This window comes from Rhineura floridana, chromosome 3 (genome assembly GCF_030035675.1).
Source record: "Rhineura floridana isolate rRhiFlo1 chromosome 3, rRhiFlo1.hap2, whole genome shotgun sequence".
In the NCBI taxonomy this organism is placed as follows: domain Eukaryota; kingdom Metazoa; phylum Chordata; class Lepidosauria; order Squamata; family Rhineuridae; genus Rhineura; species Rhineura floridana.
In genome coordinates, this window is record NC_084482.1 from 19,386,587 (window position 1) to 19,404,675 (window position 18,089).

The 18,089-nt window shown below is 45.1% G+C and overlaps 1 protein-coding gene across 2 annotated transcripts in view; it reads right to left on the minus strand.

The window, feature by feature from the left end:
* ESYT1 (extended synaptotagmin 1) overlaps positions 1-18,089 on the minus strand; it is a 71,089-nt gene that overhangs the window by 19,760 nt on the left and 33,240 nt on the right. For both annotated transcript variants that reach the window (XM_061614745.1, XM_061614744.1), the window contains exons 4-16: positions 16,952-17,025; positions 16,153-16,225; positions 15,386-15,475; positions 12,674-12,729; positions 11,872-11,995; positions 11,607-11,783; positions 11,318-11,400; positions 10,934-10,982; positions 10,498-10,587; positions 9,734-9,826; positions 2,122-2,193; positions 1,299-1,385; positions 1,065-1,214 (exon numbers count right to left, since the gene is read on the minus strand). In XM_061614745.1, the coding sequence (XP_061470729.1) occupies positions 1,065-1,214; positions 1,299-1,385; positions 2,122-2,193; positions 9,734-9,826; positions 10,498-10,587; positions 10,934-10,982; positions 11,318-11,400; positions 11,607-11,783; positions 11,872-11,995; positions 12,674-12,729; positions 15,386-15,475; positions 16,153-16,225; positions 16,952-17,025 (1,218 nt within the window). The remainder of the gene's footprint in view (positions 1-1,064; positions 1,215-1,298; positions 1,386-2,121; positions 2,194-9,733; positions 9,827-10,497; positions 10,588-10,933; positions 10,983-11,317; positions 11,401-11,606; positions 11,784-11,871; positions 11,996-12,673; positions 12,730-15,385; positions 15,476-16,152; positions 16,226-16,951; positions 17,026-18,089) is intronic.

Below are 18,089 nucleotides of genomic sequence, written 5' to 3' on the forward strand. Positions count from 1 at the left end.
CTAATTGCAGTGGAGAAGGGACAATTTGTGAAATCATAGCTGAAATTTCTTGTAGTCCAGAAAGAGTGTACCACTGGGCAGGACCACCACATATAGTAGTACGTCCCTAGCATGCGGCACCTCCGCCAACATTCCATGGACGATGGAGTCATTTTTTCCCACTTAAGGTGTGTACAGTCAACAGTGAACAGCTGTTTTTAGAAGAAGAAAAAGCAATTGGAGATTCACTCACAGATCTCCCATGTCAGATGTAGCTTTGCCCTGATACTCCACTAGTGTTTAATACTCCATGTTGAGTAGCCCCAAACTATATGTGTGTAAGCATAAGAGGAGATTCCCTTCTTACTCCTCTATTGCCCTCTAGATGTTGCTGGATGGCCACTTCTATCACCCCTGACCATTGACCATGCTGGCTGGGGCTGATGGGAGTTGGTGTCTAACAACATCTGGTGGGCCACAGGATATCCATCCCTGCTTCCAGCTCAAAGGAAGACTAAAATCAGGATTTTGCAAGAGGAAAATATTTCTTTTGTCTCCCTCCTTTCTACCCCAAACAGACACTTTTTTGGTATACAGGAGAAGCAGAGAATGGGCTCAACTTAAGAACATAATGTATGAACATTAGAAGAGTCCTGCTGGATCAGGCTAATGACCCATCTAGGCCAGTATCCTGTTCCCACAGTGACCAGCCAGGTGGCTATGGTAAGCCCACAAGCAGGGCATGAGCACAGAGGCACTCTGCCTACTCATGCTCCCCAGTAACTGCTATTCCACATTTACTTATTGGCAAAGCAATGGGGGCAGGGAAAGAAAGCTACCTGGCCTCTAGCCCAATTCAAAATGGCCAGCCCGTAGAACCAGTTAGGGCCATTGTGCGTTTTTTCCTTCTCCTTTCTTGAAGGAGGAGTTCAAAACGTTGCTTCACTCTATTTTTTTATAAAGGACATTGAGCAGTAATTGTTGAGCTGGAATAGAACGGGGAGAAGATAATTAATATCATCACAGTTGCCCTCATCATCAGAGGCACAATAAGTTTCTACAGTCCCAGTCCCCAAGTGTTTTACCCGCATCACGAGTTTCATGTAGATGCGGCTGTTAAGTCCAGAGTTCTCCAGCTGGAACCACTGGTCAAGAGTCAGATTGTCAGCACTCAAAAGGCGGGACAGGTGAATCGTGAGGGAGCCCAGGGTGGTCTGACGGTTGTCGTCTTTGACCTGAAACAGGTGAGAAAAGAGGTTTTACTGCTGCCTGTGTAGGCAGAAAGATGGAAGATGTCCTGAATAGGTGGGAAAGCCTACCTGTATATCAATATCCTCGGTGGTTGGGTCTTGCAGGAAGAAACGGAAGGCATCATCCCAGACAGGGGAGACAGTGCTATACACAACCTGACAGTGTAAAAAAAGGGTGGCGGAAGGGAGGAAAGTGAATGGCAGTGATGCACTAGTGCTCTCTAGAGGTAGAGACAGAAATGGCACCCACTTCTGTGGAACATCAAGCAGCCAAATGACAGACTTATTTATTTATTTATTACATTTATGTCCCACCTTTCCTCCAAGGAGCTCAAAGTTGCATACATGGTTCTCCCCTCTCCATTTAATTCTCACAACAACCCCGTGAAGTGGGCTAGGCTGAGGGACAGTGACTAGCCCAAAGTCACTCAGAGAGCTTCGTGGTTGAGTGGGGATTCGAACCTGGTCATAGTCTGACACTCTAACCATTATACCACATTGGCTCTTCCTGAAACTATTATAGTCACCCAGGCACCCATCCACCACTCTGCCTGAGAACCCCTCCAGTAAGCAACTGCCATTCTGAAGTGTCTGTTGTCAGAAGAAATGGAGGCAACAGTCAAAACTTACACACACACACACCCCTCCTCTCCAGCCTATGATACAACAATACTGAAGGTATTTGGGTCCTTGACCACAATAAACTAAACTGAACTGAACTGAACAATACTGAAGGAAGGGGAGATTAAAACTTGCCAGACACCTTAACATTGCTTCTGACTGTTATATACACCCCATTTCTCTCTCTCACACACACCCTCAAATGGTTACACCTGGAGGTGTCCAGTAAGGCATGACTAACATACAAGAATGAATTAAACAAAGCCCTTACCCTGCTCTCACGGGTGACATCTTGGATGGAGAGTTGTACCATGGGGTTGGGCTCCTTACTGGACTTCTTCAGCTGTGCAGGGGGCAAGAGGAGAAAAAAATGAATACAGAACTTATCCAGGGACAATATAGTTTTTAACAGGTTTAGCTCAACATATCTGAGAAAGAGGCTGTGATGTTCCTATATTAATGTATATATGGTAAGTGCTGTTGTTTTAGAAGATACATGGTAAGTGGAGTGAAAGAGGAGGGGGAGTGAATGGGCAGTAGAATGCGAGATGATTGGCTGAGTGTTTAAAATGGAGGAATGTATAAAAGGAAGAGTGAGAGTGGAATCAGGGGGGAGAAGAGAACTGAGTGGGTTGCTTGGTGGGGTTTAGAGAGTTGTTTGACAGGAGAGAGTGGAGAAGGAGGGAGGTGGAGTTCGGATTAGTATTGAGTAAAACCATATGCTTATGTGCTTTAAGAAGAAATCTTGTTAATCTTGTTAGCTTTGTTATCTGTAATAAATACTTAATTTGGTTTACCAAAGGCCTGATCCTTGGCTGGGGATTCACAGACCAGAAGGGAGGGTAAGGTAATGACCAAGGCTGAAGAGGAACTGTAACAAATGGTGGCAGCGGTGAAGAGAATAACAATACCAGTATTCAGAGTCTCTGGGAATACTAGTATTGGGACGTTACTGGTGGTTGCCTAGCAGGGGGATCTGTTGAGATCTGTGCTAGAGCGGGGAGAGAAACCATAAGAGAGAGCGGTCCGGACTGGTGGAGTCCCTGGTGGTGCCTAGTGACAGGCGGTAACCACGAGCAGGTAGGAACCTGACAGGGAGAGCCAGGGAAGGACGCATCACATGTGGTGGCAGTACCGGTGGGATACGAACAACAGAGAATCCAGATACGAACCAAAGAGAGTCCCAAAGACACGTGGTGACAAAGGAGACTACGTCACAGGTGTTGGCTGTAGCAGTGAGATACGAATACTAGACAATCCCTAATAGTTGTGTGGCAAACAGAAATAACAAAACAAGATTACTTGTGAGAGTGACTGGCAAAGAGTGTGTGGCAAAGAGTGAGTGAACTCAAACACCATGGCTGAATACATAAAAATGAAAAGAGAGGAGCTGGTGGAGAAGTGCATAACATTCAATTTACCTCACGAGGGTAAAGGGGTAGATGAATTGAGGGTAGCACTTATAGGATTTGCTACTGCCCAGCAAAAACAACCTGTCAGAGAAGAGACCCCAGAAGGATATTTCAGCAATCCCGCTTATATAGAGTACTTGAGAGAGAAGTTAAGATGGGAGGCTGAGGAAAAAGACAAGCAGAGGGAGTTGGAAGCTGAGAGATTGAGGATGGAAGCTGAGAAGTTGAAGATGGAAACTGAGAGAATGAGAATGGGGTTTGAGGAGAGGGAGAAGCAACGAGCAGTGGATGCTGAATTACAAGTAGAAAAGTTAAAATTTGAAAGAGAGAAGTTTCATTCTGATGAAACAAGAAAGGACAGAGATGGAGCAAAAATAAAAATTACTCCAAAGGACTTTGCTGTCTATGAGCCTGGTCAAGATCTTCAAATTTACCTCAGCACCTTTGAAAAAGCAGCTCAGTTGTGGGGGCTACATGAAGATAAATACATGCAGTATTTATCAAACCTGATTAAAGGGGAATTGGCTGAGGTATACCAATATTTCCCCTCAGACAGGCCCGTCACCTATGCTGAATTCAAAGAAGCAGTGTTTAAAAGATTCAGACTGGGGCCTGATTATTTTAGAAAGCTTTTCAGAAACTGCCAGATACAGACAGGGAGGTCTTTCGTGGAGCTGGGGGCAAAACTGATGGACATATTTGGGAAATGGCTGACAAGTGCAAAAGCTCAGTCTGTGGAGGAGGTGAAAAACCTCATGATATTGGATCAAATATACCATCAGTTACCACCAGAAATAAGGCTCCTGGTCAAAGACCGTTCCCCTACATCGGTGCAGGAGGCCGCAGAGATGGCGGATCACTTCGCCTCCAACAGAACTGGCTGGGGGGGGAAAACATCAAGAGATTTTAAACCCAGACCATATAACGCTGGCAGAAGGGATGTGGTACCACAGAGAGTGAGTCCTCCAGTAAAATCTGAAGGGCACAGGACACCCCAGAGTGGATCTGTGTACCCTAAAAGTGAGGAGAAATTATGCTACAAATGTGGTAGACCGGGGCACCTACGTTTTCAATGTGAGGTTGCCAACCCCAGTAGTAATCCTGCTCAGACAAGGGCAGTGAAAACAGAGCCCAAGGCTTTAGAAACAGCGAAAAAGGTTCAGTTTTGCCAGATAAACTGGACAGAAGTAACAGACCTTGATTCAAGTCTGAGAGAGGAAGTGAGTGTACAAGGGGCAAATTATTGGGCATTGCTTGATACTGGTGCCGCTCAGACATTACTGAGGCCAGATTTAATAAAATCTGAGGTAATATTACCTCAGGAAACTGTGACTATCCAAGGAGTGAGGGGTCAACCAGAAAGTTTGCCTGTGGCCCTGGTGGATATGACTTGGAGAGGCCGAGAGGGCCGATATAAAGTAGGCATTAATGCCCAGCAACAAGAACCAGTAATACTGGGAAGGGATGTAATGGGCGCCCAAGGAAAGATCTATGTAGTGACCAGACAGCAAATTGGCAGAGAAAAAGAAGCCATATTAAGGGGGGCTGAAACAAACAGGGTGGAATCTGTTAACCAGCCTCAGGTCACCATAGCAACCACTAGCAGGCCTGCTGAAGGAGACAAACTGTATCAAGTGGTCTCTGGGAAAGAAGCAGAGCAATTCAGGGAAGAGCTGCATAAAGATATAAGTTTGAAGCAGATAAAGGAACAAGCTCTGACCCAACAGATTCCTTTCACTGACAAACTGAGGAATCAAGTTGTGTGTGAGAATGGGATTTTATATAGATTGTGGATGCCTGCTGAGAGAAAGGATGAATGTGAACCAGTGAAGCAATTAATAGTACCTAGCAAATACAGAACCAGATTGCTAGAGGTAGCCCACGATGTCCCATGTGCAGGACATCTGGGAATAAAAAAGACCAAGAGGAGATTGGCGGCACACTATTATTGGCCAAACATCTCCAAAGATGTAAAACAACATTGTCTATCTTGTGGAATATGCCAAAAGGTGGGAAAAAGTGGAGTAAAGACTAAGGCACCCTTAAAGCCCCTTCCCATAATTGGACAATCCTTTTATAGAGTGGGAATAGATTTGGTGGGCCCTTTTTCCAAACCCACAAGGCATGGCAAGAAAAATCTAGTGGTGGTGGTGGATTTTGCCACCAGGTACCCAGACGCAGAAGCACTAAGATCCGTGGAAGACCCTGTAGTGGCAGAGGCTTTATTAAAAATCTTTATGAGGCTGGGTTTCCCTCATGAAGTGCTGACGGATCAAGGCAGTGTATTCATGGGAGAAGTGATGCAATGTATGTGGAAATGTTGTGGTCTAAAACATCTAAAGACCACTACTTACCATCCCGCCACTAATGGGTTAACAGAGAGATTCAATGGCGTTTTGAAGGGCATGATCAGAAGCTATGTTCAAGATCACCCACAAGACTGGGATGAACGGTTCGGATGCTTCTTATTTGCATACAGAGAAGTCCCTCAGGAGTCAACAGGCTTCTCACCCTTTGAACTCATGTTCACTAGAAAAGTGAGGGGACCTTTGGAACTATTAAAAAATTCATGGGAAGGAACCCTGGGAGAGTACAAAACATCTGTAGTAGATTTTGTATTGGAATTCCGCAATAAATTAACATCAATGATGGAGGTGGTGGAAAAGAATTTGAGTCAAGCACAGGAGAAGCAACGTTACTGGTATGACAGAACAGCCAGGGAATGTGTGTATGATGTGGGAGATATGGTTATGGCGTTCATACCCAGGAAACATGACAAATTACAGGCTAACTGGGAAGGACCATATACCATCAGAGAAAGGCTTGACACAGTGACGTATGTAATTACCACAGACCAATTAAACAAAAGCAAAGTGGTTCATGTAAATATGTTGAAGCCTTACCATACCAGGGATGCACAGGTGTTGCAAGTTACCTTATTCCCTGAGGGAAGTGGGCCTGAACTTCCAGATTTGGTACAGGAAAGCAAAGACAAAGGAGGGGTAGATCAAGTGGAATGGTCAGAGGAGGTGAAGGAGGAAGTAAAAGAGGAGATTCTGAGAGTTTTGAAAACCTATAGGAATCTCTTTAGCAACAAACCTGGCCGAACCAGTATAGTTATACATTCCATTGATACTGGAGATCATGCCCCAATCAGATCTGTTCTGTACCGTGTGAATGGGAAAGTTTTGAATGAGATCAAAAAGGAGGTGGAAGATATGCTGGAATTAGGAGTGATCAGGGAATCCATCAGTCCCTGGGCCTCAAGTATTGTCCTGGTTCCGAAAAAAGATGGAACGACAAGGTTTTGCATTGATTATCGGCTAATCAATAAAATTACTGTCCCAGATGCGTATCCTATGCCTAGGGTAGACGCAATGTTAGAGTTATTAGGGGCAGCAACCATTATCTCTACACTAGATCTCTGTAAAGGATTTTGGCAAATGGAACTAGACGAGCAATCCAGAGCCAAAACTGCCTTCAGTACACCAGATGGGTTATATGAGTTTGTGACCTTACCCATGGGACTAAGGAACTCACCAAGTTCATTTCAGAGGCTAATCAATACTGTGTTGCGAGGCATGTCAGATTTTGCAGTGGCCTATATCGATGACGTGGCCATTTTTAGCAAGTCGGTGCCTGAGCATGTCCAATACCTGACAACAGTATTGGAGGCCTTAAGAAAAGCAGGCCTCACAATAAAAGCTAAGAAATGCCAGTTTGGACTAAAGGAAGTAATCTATTTAGGACATAAGGTGGGGAGTGGGAAAATCACCCCCTTATGGAGCAAGGTGGAGGCAATACAAGCGTGGCCGATCCCCTTAACCAAAAAACAAGTAAGGGCATTTCTGGGTGCGGCTGGATTTTATAGGAAGTTTGTGAGAAATTTTGGGGAAATAGCAACCCCCTTGCATGAATTAACAAAGAAGAAGTGTTCTGAGCGTGTGGTATGGACGGATGAATGTCAGAAGGCTTTTGATCTGCTGAAGCAAGCCTTGTGCCAAGGACCCATATTAATAGCACCAGACTATGAGAAACCATTCATCGTGGCTACAGATGCGTCGGACCTGGCGCTGGGAGTCGTCTTGCTACAGGAGAGAGAAGGCACCAGACATCCAGCGCCGTACCTGAGTCGCAAGCTGACGCCGAGGGAGAAAAACTATTCGTCGGTCCAGAAGGAGTGCCTAGCGGTCGTGTGGGGACTGAACAAGTTGCGCCCATACGTGTGGGGACGAAGATTCACAGTGACTACGGATCATCGGGCCTTGTTATGGTTGCAGACTATGAAAAACCATAACACTATGCTGCAGAGGTGGTCCTGGGCCCTACAGGACTATCAAGTGGACTTCCAGATCATAAAAGGCAAGGACAATGTACTGGCCGATGGACTTTCCAGGCAAGTGGCTGGGACTGCAGTGACGTGACCAGACAGAGGAACAAAGAAAGACATTTTCCCCATAGAGACTTTTATTTGTTAACGCAACGTATAAATCCTGGAACAGGAATAATACTCTGCTGTTGTTTAAGGGGGGGGAAATGTGATGTTCCTATATTAATGTATATATGGTAAGTGTTGTTGTTTTAGAAGATACATGGTAAGTGGAGTGAAAGAGGAGGGGGAGTGAATGGGCAGTAGAATGCGAGATGATTGGCTGAGTGTTTAAAATGGCTGAATGTATAAAAGGAAGAGTGAGAGTGGAATGGGGGGGGAGAAGAGAAAGAGTGGATTGCTTGGTGGGGTTTAGAGAGTTGTTTGCCAGGAGGGAGGTGGAGTTCGGATTAGTATTGAGTAAAACCATATGCTTATGTGCTTTAAGAAGAAATCTTGTTAATCTTGTTAGCTTTGTTATCTGTAATAAATACTTAATTTGGTTTACCAAAGGCCTGATCCTTAGCTGGGGTTTCACAGACCAGAAGGGAGGGTAAGGTAATGACCAAGGCTGAAGGGGAACTGTAACAAACGGTGGCAGCGGTGAAGAGAATAACAATACCAGTATTCAGAGTCTCTGGGAATACTAGTATTGGGACGTTACTGGTGGTTGCCTAGCAGGGGGATCTGTTGAGATCTGTGCTAGAGCGGGGAGAGAAACCATAAGAGAGAGCGGTCCGGACTGGTGGAGTCCCTGGTGGTGCCTAGTGACAGGCGGTAACCATGAGCAGGTAGGAACCTGACAGGGAGAGCCAGGGAAGGACACATCACAGAGGCCACTTCCTCCGTTATAGAATCCTGGCCTAAGAAGGGATTCAACAGACCCTCCAATTCCCTGGTTGAGTTGAGTAAGGCAGGGATGGGGAGCCTGTTCCTCTCCAGATGTTGCTGAACTATAACTCTCTTGACCATTGTGCCTTGTTGGCAGGTGCAGATGGAGTTCAGCAACATCTGGAGAGCCCCTGGTTCTTCATCCCTGGACGAAAGGCTGAAGGGCCACCAGCACTGGCTCCACCCGGTGGCAAAAGGCTCTTTCACCTTCACAGTATGAGTAAAACAAGTTATTTTGGCAAAGCCCTTCCCTTTAGTCATTATTTCTGAGACAAAAAAGGGCTGCTTAATATCTCTCCCATGCAAACAGAAGCAGAGGCTCTGTCAAGACTTCTTCCCTATACACCTTGGCTGCTGATTTCAGAGCTCAAGTAAATGGGAATGAACAACACTGGCACACATAAGGGGTGGTTTCTGGCAAAGCCTCTCCTGCTTATCCACACTGGGCAGGATTGTTTGAAAGACCCATTTGCCTATGGTCTCAGCTTGTACAGCAGAAAGCAACTGAGGTGCCAGATTGAGCTTCCCAGACCACCATCTTTGATCCCCACCAGTTATTATACTGTATAATATTAATATTATTCTGCCATGGATATTGACGGTGCTACCTATATAATAAAAAAGACCCAAGAAATTGGCATCTATTTACAGAGCTGGACAACAAGCGCACATAGAAGCACATTCTTGGGTACCTTCTTGCAATTGTGCAATGCTCTTTCCCAAAGCCTCAACATCCTCTAAAAGCAGGTTAAATAGAACTGTCAAGGATCTGGAGACTTGGAACTATTTCTCTTAAGTGTAAGATGGCTTACAATTCAATAAACAAAAATCTCTCACTCTTGTTGGAAAGAAAGGCCATCTTCAATATTTTTCTTCATACATAGAGTCTGTAGTATTCCTTGTTTTAGCAACCCACCGAGTTAGAGGGTGGAGGAAACCTATCAATATGGGAACTGCCTAGCATTTAAAAAACAAACAAACATGGTTGGAAAACCTATGGCCACATATTGCTGGATTACAACTCCCATCACCCCTCATCCTGATTGAGAGGGATGTTTTAATTCTTTTCTTATTTTAAAACCGGTATTAGTTTTGGGATATGGCAAAGTAAGACATTTAAATACACAACCAATGATCTGACCCACTCCAACCAACTCAAACTAGAAGAAGAGATCAAGAGGTCCATTTCATTGAGGTTTCTGACTACTCACCGGCAGTTCTTGTGCCCTATCAAGATAGACAACCAAGATGGCTGCTGACGGCGGCTCTGGTTTGGAGGAGATAGTTTTGTTCCAATGGAGAACCTTCAAACAGCATGCAAGAAGCAAAATCAGCATAAAGTCACCTCCACCATTTCTGCCCAAAAGATATCACCCTGTAGGATATCTCCCACCCCACCCCAAAAAGCAATCTTGGCTCAATGGGAAATACAGATTTTTCCAAACCTTATCTTTTTCTTTCTGTCTCTCTTTTACTTATCTGCTCATCTGAGCCCAGACTACATGACAAGTTCAACTGTTAAGGCTAACACTAGGCAATTGCTCTTCCAAGCCAGCTTCTTACAGAATCTTACATGCCTTATGAAAATTGAACCAGGAGTCCTGATTTCCCTGCTCCAGTTACTTATACAACTTGGGATTTGGAACCCTCAGTCAGGAGTCCATTTAGGACCATTGTCCAATCCACACATAATACTCTTTCTCTGAGCGAACTCTTTTTTAAAGCAACACCTCATAGAAACCATTGTAGAAGGTTCTAGACTTGCTCACCAAATCTATGCTTCAGTTAAAAATATTCAAGGTAAAGGAGGAGGGGACTGCACCTGAGATCTTGGAAAACTGCTGCCAATCAGAGGAAAAATGCTGGACATCTTCTTGTTTTGGAAAGAAAAGCAGTAACTCAAACCCATCCAACTCCAGACACTTTCCTGAGCTGAATTAGCCTCCAGTTCAAATTAGATCCATGTTGCACTCACTTGTTCCAGCTTGGAGCCATCTGACATAAGCGTATGCCACTCCAGGCGCAGGTGCACACGAGCCCGGCCACCGTCTTGCAATGGGAACCACTGCCAGGTAGGAGAAACAGGGAAAGAATGAGGAGCACAGAGACAGCCTGTGAATCTGAGGTACCTTCACACTTAACAGCCAATGAGCTGCCCCTCAGATCATGCTGCCCAGCGCTGTATATGACTTCTCTGCTCAACCCCCCCAAAAAACACTTCTCTGCCCTTCACACCAAGCCCACTCCATCCCACCATTGCTCTCACAAGACCCTTTGCCACCAATTCTTCATTGATCCCCACAGATCACAAACACTTGCTTCCTTGAAGCCAGTTGGAAATCAAACTCATATGCTATCCTGTTGCCTAGCACCATGTATGAAGCCAGCCCTGCTCCTTCCTCAGCACTCACCTCCTCCAGCACACGAGCCTTGAACACCTCCCCAAAGTCCAGTTTCATCCTGAGAAAAACAACAACATGGTGATGTTTGCATATCCACTGTTCCCTGGATTTCAAACCACAGCAGCAAAGGTGCAGCAGATCAAGTGACCCCCTTCCATATAGAGCCCATCTCCCCTCCTTAAGAAAATCCAACTTTCAGAGCTGGGGGTGAAGCCATTGACCCTTCAACTGAGGTCTGAACTGCCTCTGTCTCACTCATTAGTCCCCCAAGTCCTCTCAGCATAAAAAAAAAAAAGCAGTAAAGCTCCAGTTTTCCCACTCCCCTCAGCTACCCAGCCAACTAGGCTTCACTTCCCTGCTAGAGCTGGGAACAGGACCCAGCTAGCCTCTCACCTGCCCAAGAAGTCATCCTGATCAGGGTCCTTGTCAAACAGCTCCACCTCCAGTTCCTGCCCTGGAACCTCGTGTACAATGAACTGTGGGGATAGTGAGGTGGGTGGTCAGAGCAGACACCACCTATTTTGTAGGCCGGAGGGGCCCTCTTCAGACAGAGAAAGGAAAGGAATGACAGTTGTGTTGTGCGAAGAGGAAAAGCTAAGCCAGGAAGGGAGAACAGAGTAGTCCGAGTGTCCCCCCCAGACATTTGTACTCAATTCTACTACCTCAGTTGGCAGCCAATTACCTCATACATCTCATTCCATTTGGGGTTGAGGTCTTCATCAATGACTTTGCTGGTGAAGACCTGGGTTCCCACACGCACAATGGCATATGGGTCTGACTTGCCCTCAATCATCCCTTTGATGTACTTATCCTTGGACTGCAGGTCCTTGGCCTCCATCAGATAGACACGGACAACACCCTGAAAGGGAGAAGGTGGGAGGTGCCTCAGGTACAGAGCTCTGGCCCACAAGGCTAACAACCTCTCCCTGTCACAGAGTCTGCCTTACCCTGGGAATAGGGGAGCGGAGCTGAGCTGCTTCATGGAGATCAGAGACCAGTGGAATGAGCAGGCGGTTGGGGAGAACCAAGAAAGAGGCAATGGAGTCCATAATCATTGTGTCAGACATTGAACTGCAGAGGAAAGCCTTCTGTTTTAACATGGTATACACTGCCCTGCCTTTCTCTCTAATCTCCTACACAATTGTGCCATCCCAGCAAATCCTATGTTCCAACCAAGCACCCCTCCAATCCTCCAGAATACCTTTCTACCTCACTGCACTCCTGAAAGATTAACTTGAGCAAGATCCAGTTCCCTTCAACAAATTTCTCCACCAATTTTACACTGTTCCTGACCATGCTACTCAGAAACAAGTCCTATTGAACTCACTGGAGTCTACTCCCAGGTAATTGGGGTTAGGATTGCCATTTACATCTGCAAAATCCTTGCATCCATGTCCCTCTTACAAATTCAGCTGGTCTGGTTATCCAACAGAAAAAGTACCTTGGCCCAAAAACGTGAGGACACCAAAGCCTCCCTACCACTGAACACTCTTGGCTCATGCTCCTATGCCTCTACCAGGGCAGTATGTTTTGACTGAGGAAAAAAACCCAAAACAACAATTTCTCCTTTCAAACGTTTAAAACAGGGGTGGGGATCCTGTAGCTCTCAAGATGTTGTTGGACTGCAATTTCTGTCAGCCCCTGCCACTGTGGCCAACAGTCAGGGATTATGGGAACTGGAGTCCAAATATATCTGAAAGGCCATAGGTTCCACACCCAGAGTTTCATAGCCAATCTCAAATCAATTACCTCAGTCCAGGAATGTCTAAGAGGTTGGTCATTCCAGTCCAGTTAATGTCCAGAGTCTGGGAAAGAAGGGAGGGGCACATTTTAGAAGTTAAACTAGTCACAGAAATGCTGTATAGAGGGATGAGATTGGTGTGGGTGGCAGGGAAGAAGTGATCAGGACTGAAAATATCCAGGTTCAAATCTCCACTTAGCCTGTGTGACCTTAGGCCAGTAACTCTCTTTCAGGTTAACCTACCTCACAGGATTGTTGCAAGGGTAAATGCATGAGGAGGGAGAACCTTGTTAACCGCTATGTGTGTTTGTGTGGTGTCTGTCAAAATTAATTGAGAGATCTTGCAGTTACAGAATTTAATAAAATGCATGCAACTTTCCAGAATTTGTTTTAGTAAGTGTGCCCAGTTGCAAAACAAGACTTCTACCAACTGCTTCACATATGCATGGGCATCTCTTCTGCGCTTGAATGACTGGCCCCCTGAATATATGAACTGATCCCACTGAAACACCTTGCATTTGTTGAAGGAGATGTGCAACTACATGAACATTCTGCCTATGGTATTGTATCTGCAACTGCCCATTTACACCCTTGATGCTGCACAGGTGAACGTGTTTGTATGCGCTAGCCCTCTATGTCATCCAGCAAGCGTGGATTGGCAAGGCATTGGGAACCACCTACCAGGAGACTTTAGAAATCAGGCAGTATTCTCAGAACTGCAGGGAGCTTCAAAGGAGCACGATCCCAATTCAATTAAGCAGGTGGGGAATGTGGAGAAGCAGGAGAAGCAGCAGCCTAAATCCCTATTGGTTTAGAGTAGTGCTTGAATTACAAGGGGGCCTACTCCCCTCACCTTTTGTGCAACCCTCTTAGCTACTGTTTCTAGAAGGCTACCAGGTGCATGATTTGGCCAGACTTGGAGGAAATCAAGGGGTGAGGCTTGTGGGTTTCATTAATGGTCACCCTTGCCTCCCCCCCATAACCTGAGTACTCATCTAGACTACAGTTTCAAAACAGAGTCACTCAGCCATTTCTCTGAGCAAATCTGATAAGCAACAGTCTCTCTCCCAAATTCTTCTAGGCCTATGAAACTGGAAACCTTTCTAGAGTTTTTCCTTTGTCAGCAATCACCTCCCTAAGCCAAGTGAAAGGGCACATATCCAGAGTCACCTATGTGCAGATTGACAATCTCTTTTATGCTTTTTAAACAACACTTTTGTATACATGTTGTGGAAAAATTCTGCTCTTGCCCAGCATCTACTGCATCTGTGGGGAACCTTTGGCCCTCCAGATGTTACCAAACTACAACTCCCATCAGCCCCAGCAAACATGGCTAATGGCCAGGGATGACAAGAGTTGTAGTTCAGCAACATCTGGAGGGCCAAAGATTCTCCACAGTTGAGCTACTGTATAAACTCCCCTATGTCATATTGCTCAGCCACCCTGTTGTTGTTGCATTTTACATGTTGATGCTGCTTTTTGTTTGTAGGGCATTACATGCATGCTGCAATTCTGTGGAAACACATAAAACCCACACATATGGTACTGGGCACTGTATTCAGCTTCCTGAGGGTTTTCAGGTTTCATTTAGGGGTGGGAAAGCAAGTTTCTAGTCCTTCTTGTTTCAGAGATATGCATGAAATGTGAGCAGTGCCTGCTGAACTTAAAGGCCAGACAAGCAGTTGCACAAGATTTTCCATAGTGAGGAATTTGGCCTTAATATTCTGCATAGATCATTGCCCCTTCACAAAATCTGCAAAACCAAAATGAATTATGCAAATTAGTAAAAATGACAAAAAATATGCAAACTGAGAAAAATCTCAGATCTACCTGATTTATACAGAGTAGGATTCAAAGCTATAGATCCAGCCCAGAAAGTATGAAGCTCACAGAATCTCAGTTTTTTTTAGTACACATTTCAAATGTCTTGAAATAATTTTTTTACGCCTTTCTATGTAGCTGGCTTCTGTGCTTGGCTCACTTGCTCAAACCATTTGCTCTGCACTTTGCACTTTCCCCATTTCTTCTCATAACATACAGTGATATGGGGATTGTGTGGGTTGATAGCGGAGGGAGAAGGAAAGATCTAGAGATGCAGCCTTGATGGGCTTTTGGGCTCTGAATTCTGTGATGTCACAAGCTGAGGTACTTCTAATCCACATAAGTAATCGAAAGTTTGAAATCCGGAAGTGATAATTCCTCTTCCACCCATCCCTCCTCCTTTCCATTTCCTTGTGGGCCCCAGTATTCTTTCACATTGTCAATCTGGTTGGGACCATCTTTTTTAACCGTTATATGGGGCCCAGCAATGTTAGATATCTAAATTAATACTGGCTATTCTGCTCAAGCATGAAGAAGTGTGAGAGACATGTAATCCTCAATAAAGAGATGGGAGAGGAGCAACTGCCATGCCCCTTAATTACCCACACAGCATAGACTGGGGCTGGCTGAGCGAATTTGCCCCACAGCACTCAGCATGGCCTTGACCTGCCATTCTTGTCTCTACCTGCCAGACTAAACTGGTTTCAGACATCACAGGAAACCAAGAGGGAGAGGAACCATCACAAGAGTAAAGATGGTATTAAAAAAATGGGCTATTGATTGAGCCGGGAAGATCAGGGAGGTACGGTAACAGTGTGTCTCTGTAGCAAAAACAGATGTAGCCTGATTGTCTGGCTACTGAGGAAGAAGAGACGTGTGGGATGTGGCAGAATACCTACTGGACGGCGGATGAAGAACATGGTGAGCGCCCCGACAATCGGGACATCCCCAATGAGAGGCTCCAGGATGACCCGCAACATGCCATGTAGCTAAAAGAAAAAGAGAAGACTGAGGTCAGAGTCCCAGTCAGTGCCATTTTAATAATTCCTGTGCTCTGGGGACAGGCAGAGGATATAAATGCAATAGCGTCTGGTCCAAATGATGCTCCTACCGTGTCAACCAGAAATGCAGCTTCCCTTGACAAACAGTAGGGGGCAGCCTGTTACATCCCACAGCAGGACAGCTGGCTTAATCCCTTAATTCAAGGGATTGTGGGAGGCTGAGCAGAGGGAGGGAGGGAGGGAGGGAGGGAGGGAGGGAGGGAGGGAGATTTGTCTTCACATATGGCATTTTGAAGGGAAGGGGCATCAATAGGATTTATGCTTTCAATTACAAGGAGCAGAGGGAGTAGCTTTTAACATTTCCTCCCTGTGGCTGCAGGACTTTCTAAAAGGAATTAAGGAAATGGATTAAAGTTCTACCATTTCAAGGAAGCCCATGGGAAAGAAAGATGGGATGAAATCACTGGGATCTTGGACTGATACTGTGTGAGGGGAAAGTAGAAGTTTCTGGGGTAAAAAAAAGCCACACCATCACAAAAAGAGCAGAGGCCAAAATTCCATTACTAGGAACAGTATCATATTTTGAGATTAGTGATCTAACCTTGAACTGCCCAAATGGGAAAGGTTTCTAGACTGTTAAGTAGCTCAGCACAGATCCACCTTACCTGCATGCCTTTCACCCCAGCCTTACAGAAAAATTTCTTCACTTCCACATCAATCTGGACATCACCCACATAGCTATGTTACAGGGGGAGGGGTGCGTTCGGGAGAAAGAGAGAGAAAAGCAGCATGAGTCTCCCAGTATCGAAAGAAAGACTGAGCAAGAATGAACCACCAAGGCCCTAAAAAGGAACAGCTCCTCCTTAACCTCCACCCTGTTTGACCAGCTTTTTCAGGGGTTGCTGATGGGGTATGATATCCTGTATCCCCCTTTGGGAGGGGGCCATACATACAGCAGAAAGTCAACAAGACCAACAAATGCAGGAGGAAATGAGACTCTGGCTCTACATAGGTAGAAACATCTTCACCCAAAGCAGAGTCACAGTAGACCTACTGATTATCCTTTGACTTGCTTCTTCAAAGGAAAAGCCAGTTATGATAGGCCAGGCTGGATTGCAACAGAGGAAAGGAACGTAAGAAGAGCCTGGCTGTATCAGACCAGAGACCCATCTAGTCCAGCATTCTGTTCCCATGTTGGCCATCCTGATGCCTCCAGGAAGACCACAAGCAGAACGTGATCACAATGAGCACTCTGACTTTTCCATTGCAATGCAGCTCAGCCTCCACAGTGCAGGACAAAACTTGCCCACGGGACATATGCTCTTCCAGGAAAGTGCCGTTACAGCTTGTCAAAGTGACAAGTACTTTGCTAGCCATTCAATAAAGAACAATCCATTTCCCATCCCCCAACTCTGCTCCAATTTATGAAGTTAACACAGTGGATCACAAAACCTTAAAACTTACCTAAGGTTTAGGTCCAGCAAGATTTGCTTCTTGTTCACGCCAGTGTGAACCTTAACTCCAATGACCTTGAGGGGCTGTGAGCAGAAGAAGTATAATTACATAAATAAAATAAAATAAAATAAGGAAGGCAATACTCCACTGCCCACTCCCAAGCAATCTTTGTTAAGGCAACTAGTCCACTGATTGTGCACGACGTCATAGCTTTGCACGAAGGTGCATCTGCCTCTGGGATAACTCCTCAGTCCTTTATCCTGCCCCAAGTTGCAGCTGCTTCTGTATGGGCCAACTGCTGAATAGTAAAGGGTGGCACAAATTACACTCCTGCATATTTCTGGCACAGCTAACGGAGAGGCCAAAGCAAGTACTGGACTGAAGGGTAGGGGATCTATTATTCTTCCATAGTCCCCTCACATAAGAAGCATCCTACTTTTTTCCCTGAAGTTTCTTATGTTCTTTAGAGGAGTAGAGAAATCAAATTTATTTGTATAGATAATTATATACTGCTTTTTATAGGCATAAATATAATAAACCAGTAATGATATTTTTTTTAAAAAAAACACACAAAACTTATTTTCAAATATCCATTTTTCTTCTTCTAAGAATGGGGAAAATTGAAGGAGATCAAGGTGTAGAGGCTAGAGATAAGTGGGTTATAGAACCAGGAGCTAGGAAACAGCGGCCCAGAGAGCAAAATAAGGAATTAGGTTTGAGGTGCGTAATTCTAACAGTACTGCCCAGTCACCCAGTGGAATGTGAACTTTCAACAGCATTCTCGAGCTCTATATCAAAGGCATAGGCCACAGATCACTTACAAAAAACTGAGTACATTGGCAGAAAGGCAGGGTTGTTGTTAGATAAGGGGCAGGAGATGTGGGGTCCAGGGCAACAGCTTGCCCTCCCTTCTTCTCCCCCAACAACACTCCTGCAGAAAGGCAGTATAATAAATGCAATATGTAAATTAATAATTAAAACACTGGAATCTGCTCCAGAAACAAAACTTGCCATCAGAAAAACACAGAGCTGCAGGATATACATAGCCCTAACTCCGATGTGGAAGCTGTAAGAGCACAAATAAGATAGTTATTATATGTTTAGGATGAAAAGGAAGGCTATGAGACTGTAACTCTTGATCCATTAA